This window comes from Poecilia formosa, unplaced genomic scaffold (assembly GCF_000485575.1).
Source record: "Poecilia formosa unplaced genomic scaffold, Poecilia_formosa-5.1.2 Scaffold420, whole genome shotgun sequence".
Lineage (NCBI taxonomy): Eukaryota > Metazoa > Chordata > Actinopteri > Cyprinodontiformes > Poeciliidae > Poecilia > Poecilia formosa.
Genome location: NW_006800359.1, coordinates 494,534 through 502,324, shown reverse-complemented (window position 1 = coordinate 502,324; position 7,791 = coordinate 494,534). Strand labels below are relative to the sequence as shown.

Here is a 7,791-nt window from a genome sequence, read left to right as displayed (position 1 = left end):
GTTAAGACACCATTGTGAATTGGCTCTAATAAAACTAAAGTAAGGAAAAACAACCTGTCTGTCCAAATGCCAACACCAGTTCAGTTTCCAGGTTACGCTGTGAAAACAACAACCGGAGTGATTTCAGGTTCAGCTTCTCTATCCGCGGTTTAGAATGAGAAATCTAAACATGTCCAAGATGCAGTAGAAAAAACAATTAAAAATCATAATCAACTGTCAAATATCAGTGTTGTAATATATCTTATGAACAGTAAAATAGCAGTTAGTCCAACGGCCATTAATACACAACCGACGAACCAAAAGGTTTAAACACGTGTTTAGTTTGTGAATTAAATACTTAGATAGGAAGCTAAATAATTAGTTTAAAAATAAATACTTTGTTCCCAAATAAATATTTAATATGAAGCTAATTATAAGCCAAATAAATATTTAGCTCGCCTGCTAAATATTGACCTCAAAATTAAATATTTACTTTGCTAAATAAGTTAAGTAAATGTTTATATTCCAAACTAAGATTTAATTTTCAAATGTTTATTTTACAAACTAAATATTTTGTTCATACTTAAATAGTTAGCCAACTAATAAAATATTTAGCAAGTCAGCTAAATATTTAGTTGCATAAATAAATATTTATTTTGGAGTTAACCATTTATTTAGTTTGTAAACTATTTACTTTTAAAGCTAAATGTTTCGCTTTCAAATTGAATTATTGAAAATGAACTTTTATCGTGTGAATTAAATGATAAATGTGGATCTCTGACCTCTGATCCGGATTCTTTCTCACCTTCTGCACCAGAGCAGATTTCCGTTTTCCCACAACATGTTTCTCTAACGGATGAAGCAGAAAAACACTAAAGTCATGAAATATTGACTATAACATGATCGAATATTATTATTGTACTTTATTGTCTCACTTCCTGTGGAGCTGATCAGAGCGAACTCCAGATCGGGCCTCTGCATTCTGGACAGCAGCTCCTCCATCTTGTCCACAGGACGCTGGCTGAACGTCTGCACCAGCAGCAACACGGTTTCCTGCAGGTCTGCATTCACGCCCTGCAGCCTCCAATAGAGGCTTAAATAAGGACGGACAAACGAATCCCAGCTGAGGGCGTTCCTGATATCTGTCACATCCTGGTCGGTCAGATCCTCCAACTCCTCCAGCAGCCTCTTTATGACAGACTCCATGTCTTTAACCTGATAAAACAATTCAAGCAGCAGACAGAATAATGGAAACCACAACAGGCTGACAGGCTTCAGTCAGCTGGAGTTGGACCAGTTACTCACTTTCTGCTTCAGTTCAGGCCAGAAATCCATCAGAGAAAGTTTCCCTGTAAGTCAGATTCAGTCATTTAGGCCTCAAATTTAAACATTTTAGATTGTGAAGGAAATAAAAATACAACATCTGCCTTTTAAATTCAATATGCTGAAGTGAAAGTTCAGCTTTTGAAACTAAAAACGTTGCAAAAATAAAGACTTCTGTAGAAAGTTCTGATTTAGTATTATTAAACTAACATTTATTTACTGTACTAAATACACATTTTGTATACTAAATACAAAATAAATTATTTAGGCAACTAAATATTTAGCTGTCTTGCTAAATATATTAGTTAGCTACTTATTTAAGTATGAACTAAATATTTAGTTTATAAAATAAACATTTGAAAATTAAATGCTTAGTTCTGAATATAAATATTTATTTAACTTAATTAGCAAAATAAATATTTAATTTGGAGGTAAATATTTAGCAAAGAAGCTAAATATTTATTTGGCTAATAATTAGTTAAAAAATAAAAACATCCAACTGTACATTTGAATATTGGAGCAAAATTACTGAAAATATTTAAATATAACATCCGAGCAGATCTGGAGTCCAGAATCAAATACAGTTTAGAGTTCAAATAAAACTGCTCAATTTCTCTTATTTTGTTTTATTTGGTTAAAAAAAATTTAAATAAAAAAAACAAAACAAAACAAAACAAAACAAAACAAATAGTCCATTTTCAAAATATATTGTTATAAAAACCAGTGCTGTTCTGCAAATGACTTATAAATATTTTTGGTTACCTTTAGCGCTGGAAGTGACCAGAGGAAGCTTCTCTACCAGGTCCGACCTGTCCAGGTCCATCAGAACCTCCTGAGCCAGCGCCAGGCACCGATCACCGCAGGTGGTCCACATCATGCTGACCAACTGTGTGCGGTTTGAAAACTGCAGGGCGCTCCATGGGACCTGAGGCAGAGCCTGCTGGAGCTGCGTCAGCTGCAGGAACCATTTGAACTTCCAGAACTCGGCTTCTTTCAGGTCCGTCAGGATTTCCAACAGCAGGTCCACAGCTGACACCTGAAACGTCACATCAGCTCCAACTAGTCAAGGTCGTGACCTCTGGGTCTTTGTTTATTGGTCAGTTCTTTTGGACTTAGAAGGAAGATACTCTTATGTAATTTATAAAACTCACTCTTTGTCCTGAGCAATTTTGTGTGTGAACATCGACTGGAACCAAACTGTGATAAAAACATACAACTAGAGAAATCAAATATTTAAGTTTACAAACAAATCACACCATTTCTAACGTTATTTAACCTCAAATTTAATCAAAGCTTCAAACCTCAAAACACGAATGATTAAAAACAAAAATCATTCCCCTTTTAGTTATAAATTTGACGTATCAAAAATATATTTATATATTTTGAAATGATAAAATAGAATATCATATATATAGATATATATCTCCAAAGCAGTCAGCATGGATGGAGTAAAGCAGCTTCTAGCCTCTTTGATCACATGACTCCAGAAGGTCAACACGTTTGCAGGTGAAATTTAGCAGTTAATACAAAATGTATGTAAATATTTTCACAGGATAAACATTCAGTTTTAAATTCAATGTATATGAAAAAGTCATATTCTAAGGAGACAGTATATCTTTAATATTCAGTCACTTTGTAAATCCCCTGAGGTGAAGACCCTCTCTGCACTCGGTTCAGTTTCTTCCTCTCGTGTCACTGATCACCTCCCAGCAGTTATAAGCCTGTCAGGTTATTTACCGACTTGTCGGTTCACAGCCACAGATGTTCCAGTGTCGTCCTGTTTGCTGCTGGTTTCCAGTTTTAGCAAATGGTCAGCATGTGACCCAAACTAACAACTAAACCTTTAATGACCAATCATCAAACCAAAGTAGTAAGTCCCACATGTGATTTTAAAACAGCAAACTACAAGTTAGTTGGAAAAGCATTTCTCTAGATTATTATGAATCTACAAAACTACAGATAAGATTGAACTAACTTTATACGTCCAGTTTTCTGGAAAAATGTCAAACAAACCTTCAGATCAGATAAATGATCATTTTATTAGTTTCTGATCAGATAAATGATCATTTTATCAGTTTCTGATCAACCTGACTTCCTGTGGACTTCCAGTCTAAAAAAGCATTGTGATGTAGGGAAGAGCATTTATTTACATTTGTCAATGTAAAAAAATGACTGAAATGTGAATTTTACTATTTTACCAGTTCTTTTCCATGAGAGGATCAATAAATCTCAATAAATGTGAAAAATAATTAAATGAATTCTCTTTGTGCAGTTAGTGATATAAATCATTTTTTTTCAGTGAGAGGCGTTCTGAAAAAGCTAACAGGAAGGTTTTTCCATTTATGTGTGAGGCGCTTTACAGTTATCTAATAACTAAGAAATAGTTTATCATTTCTATTGTTACAACAGTGACGCAATATATCACGATAAAATTATTATATGGCCTCCTGATATGATGAGGGTTTTATCTGCAGCATCACAAAGATGCGACGTCACTCACCCTGTGGATTTCTGCAGGCAGAAGATCATCAAACCGCTTTTCTGGAGAGGAAAGAGGAAAGAAAAGATCTGAGGAAAAACAAAATATCTGACATGTTTAAAGTTGACATCTCTTGTTGTTTTGTCCTGAAAATGTTGAGTCGTCTTACTTTTGGCCGTGGAGCTGCCGTCCTGCATGGCGTCGCCCAGATCCGTCCTGTTCATGAACCTGCTGGGTCAGTTCCAGCCTGCCGCCAATCAGAACCACACAACCGCCTGCAGCGCCTGCTGCCCCTCACCAACCCTCAGACAGCGCCGTCTCCGCAGGAGGTCACTGAAGGTCACTGGGACGCAGCTCACCCAGCAGCAGCTCCACCAGGGACTCCATCAACTCCACCTGCTCAGGTGAGAAAACCACCAAAAACCAGGAGAAAGATTTAAAACTGAGGGACGAAAACGTTCAAATAAACGTTCAAATATCAGTAAAGAGAGAATGTAAGGTTCTTTTAACAAAGGATGGATGGATGGATGAATGGATTTGAGTTTTAAGCCTCCATCTCTCCTTCCTGGTGTTGCATCATGGGAAATAAACAGAAAGAAAACTAATAAAAAGTAAAACAATAAAATAAAGCAAAACTTTATCAATAAATCCCAACATTAAGTTCAAATGTTGATTTCTTTTCTCTTTCTGCTGTTCAGAGTTAAAATAAAAGCTAGAAAATGATGAACCCGGAAGAAATCAGAAAATGAAACTAAATAAATCATCGGCTCTGCAGTTCATCCTCCTCGTTTCATTCTAACGTCAATATGCAAATGAAGCTGAAGGTGAAGTGTTGTGAAAAACACGAGAACAAAACGTTTCCTCCAGGTGAAAAAGACGCAGGTGAAGCGGAAGTGAATGTCTGGAGGTGTGAACGCGTCAGGACGCGGTTATTAGACATGAAAGCATCCAGAAAGGAAACTTCTCCTACCTGCTGCTGGTGTTTCCCCTCTGAAATCCTGCAGCGGTTCCTCATTTTACTGCAGAATCATGTTTCAGAGGAGCTGCAGGCTGCCGCCTTTCAGGCCTGGTGTTTAACACAAACTGGTGTTCAGATCAACTGCTGCCCTGAGCCTGAGGAGAGGAGGAGCTTCTGATCATCTGCAGCTTAACATCCGGTCCAACAGCAAGCCTGTTCATCCGCAGTTCCTCCAGTTTTAACCAGTAAAGGAGGGGAAATATTTCATTTATTTTTACTTTATTCAACCAGGAAAGACCCGATGACATGTAAAATCCAGTTTCCATGGTGACCTGGATGAAAACAGAACTGAAAAACATGAAACACAACATTTTACAAAAAGTATAACATCAATAATCACCAAAATGTAAATAAAGAGAAATAAGACACATAAAACAGTCAAATAATTAATCAGTCAAAACATTTGCATTGATGTGGAGCAAAACAACCTTTAACAGGTCAAACTGGGTCATTACAAACATTCAGTTCATTAAATATCACCAAACAAGATGAGTCAGCAGGAACGTTTTTACTGTTGGTTCTGATTCACTGATCAGTTTTTAGTGGTGAATATTGACATCATATTGATTAATATTACAGAAAATGATAAAATTATATAAGTTCTTTTAATATGAAAGTAAATTATCAAAACCTGACAAAGGAAAATAAACATAACAATAATATTATTTTGCAGTTAATAGCTTTCATGACTTGAAGCTTCCTGAAGAAAAATCCATGGATTTTTCTTCAGGAAGCTGGAGATTTTTATTGATCGATAAGTATTCATACTTATCGATCAATAAAAATCTCCAGTAACCTGGTGTGTCTGTAGCAGAGTTCAGGTTGATTCTCAGTGTTGGGGTCGCCAGGAAGCTGAAGGTTTTTTGGAGGTTTTTCTATTATTATTATTTGTTTCGACCAGTTGCGCAAAAAGTGGGTGCAGCGTCAAAACCCCGTCTGTAGGGGGCGCCAGTTCATGTTTTCCCATCCACCTGAATAATATGGAGTTGCGACCCTGGTTTCGACCAACTGGAACTTATTGATGGTCCCTAACCGAACCGAACCGAACCGAGCGGCTCCAGAGCCTCTGGCCGCTGTCTCTGTAACAACACACGGCCTGCAGAGAATCTGACAATATTAACTTCACTGCGGGAGGAAACAGTACAGGAGGGCGCTGCTGTCGGACCTGGCCTCCCTGTTCCGCCATCTGCAGCCGCGGGTTTTATCAGCTGTTTAAAGAGGAAAAGGACTTACTGTCACTTTAAATTTATGGATTAACTGGATTAATTTCAAACGAGAAATTTATTTTTAAAATTCATTTTGCGTCACGTTGATGTTCAGAAAGGAAACTACTGGTTGTATCTTCATCATAACTGAATTTATCTTTAATATTTCTGTGTTTTTGTCTCTGTCAGCTACAGGATGTTCAACAGAAACTGTCACTGTGAAGAAAGAAGGTATGAAATCACAGAAACCATCGTTCTGCATATTAGACATAACTGACAAATACAGTTTTCTATATTAATACATTAATAACATGCATTTACATACATGTTAAATCAGATGAAAAAAAAAATCTAATATTTTCTGAGGGTGCTATGACTTCTCCAGGAGGAGCTATAGCACCCCTTAGCGCCCCCTCCTGGCGCCGCCACTGCTGACAACATTAATAAAAATGAAATCTTGCTATATCTGGATCCTCTGGAGGGCAGGTTGCTACAATGGGATAATGTAACATGACTTTATATTCCCTTTTCTTGTAATACCAATCCACACTCCCTACCAGCTGGTAGCAGTAACGCACAATTAAGTTGTTTGTTGAACACCAATAAATACCAAAAGAAAAAGAAGAAGCTGATCAGTCCAGCAATCCAGAGATGCCAACTTCCTCCTGCCATTGGAGCTTCACACAGTTTCACTTTCTGCTTTAGTGGCTGCAAAAACAGAAACATGAAGGACTTACTGTAACTTCATGGATTAACTGGATTCATTTCAAACCAGCAGCAGGTAAAAGATTTATTAAACAGGATTCTTGTCTTTTTTACTTTTAGTCTGGAAGTTGCTTCTCTACAAGATCAGCAACAAGTCTTAATTAACATCCTATAACATTAAGAACATTAGCCATAGACGCTCTTTTCCAAAACATGCAAATTTGACAAAGTGTTAGTTTTGTTGTTACAAAAACCATTTTAATTTTAAAAGCACAGTATGAATATAAAATTTACAAGGCCTGTTCAAAGGATTTCCATTGTCAGTTTCTTAAAATGGAGCGGAAAGCTTTCTGAGAAAAAATTTCTGACAGTTTCGGTTCAGAAAGACGTTGTTCCGAACAGCGGAGCCAAAGGAGCTGAAGGCTTTATTACCTGTTTCTGTTCCAGCAGGGGGAACAAAGAATTACAAAGAGTCATTTGATGGTGAGCCATAACGGCTTTCAATTATGCAAAGAAAAAGTTCATAAATAAGAAGGAACCAGGCCAATAAGAACATTTAAACCAGAGTCAGCCGGTGTGTGTGTTGAAAACATGCCGGCTCCAGCATGCAGCTCAGTGATGGTGAGGCACCACAGACCAGAGCCTTGGAGCACAGCGGCACCTTTCAGGAATTAAAATAAGGGCCGCCGACCAGCCCTGAGTCGTCCTGCTCTCATGGGGCGGGATGGCTGCTGCAGTGATGGACAATATTTTATGGCAGTGTTTGTTGTACAAAAAAAGAAAGAGAGATTCATAGAGCAATCGTTCATTCACACATAAAGGTTAGAGTACTCCACAATTGTATTCCAATCAGAGTAGCATAACTTCAACACTTTTTTACTTAAGCAGATTTACTTAAGCTGTAATTAAGCCGGTGTAAAAAGTGCCTGTAAAAGTAACTGGTCATAACTCCTGATTTAATATTCAAAATATGTCATCAGACAGCCAAAAATATAAAAGTTATGTGAACATTCTGGTATTTTAAAGAATATTAACAAAATATTTATAGAAAGAAGGAGTTAGGTTTGGAGTTTTCAGGACTA

The 7,791-nt window shown here is 37.1% G+C and overlaps 1 protein-coding gene across 1 annotated transcript; it reads right to left on the bottom strand.

Moving 5' to 3' along the window:
* Positions 1-662: 662 nt before the first annotated feature.
* Positions 663-4,923, bottom strand: LOC103155304 (uncharacterized). The gene is made up of 7 exons (XM_016663428.1): positions 4,752-4,923; positions 3,951-4,177; positions 3,803-3,843; positions 2,065-2,338; positions 1,285-1,328; positions 915-1,194; positions 663-828 (listed from the first exon to the last, which is right to left on the bottom strand). The coding sequence occupies exons 2-7, from the start codon at positions 4,003-4,005 to the stop codon at positions 707-709; spliced, it is 816 nt and encodes a 271-aa protein (XP_016518914.1). The 5' UTR covers positions 4,006-4,177; positions 4,752-4,923; the 3' UTR covers positions 663-706.
* Positions 4,924-7,791: the final 2,868 nt, after the last annotated feature.

What these genes read in the sequence shown, in the direction of transcription:
- LOC103155304 (XM_016663428.1), bottom strand. Translation starts at nt 4,005, where the DNA reads ATGAACAGGACGGATCTGGGCGACGCCATGCAGGACGGCAGCTCCACG. An exon ending in GGCCTGAACTGAAGCAGAAA is followed by an intron (nt 1,195 to 1,284) that starts GTGAGTAACTGG and finishes TTGTTTTATCAG; the next exon opens with GTTAAAGACATGGAGTCTGT. An exon ending in TCTGATCAGCTCCACAGGAA is followed by an intron (nt 829 to 914) that starts GTGAGACAATAA and finishes TTCATCCGTTAG; the next exon opens with AGAAACATGTTGTGGGAAAA.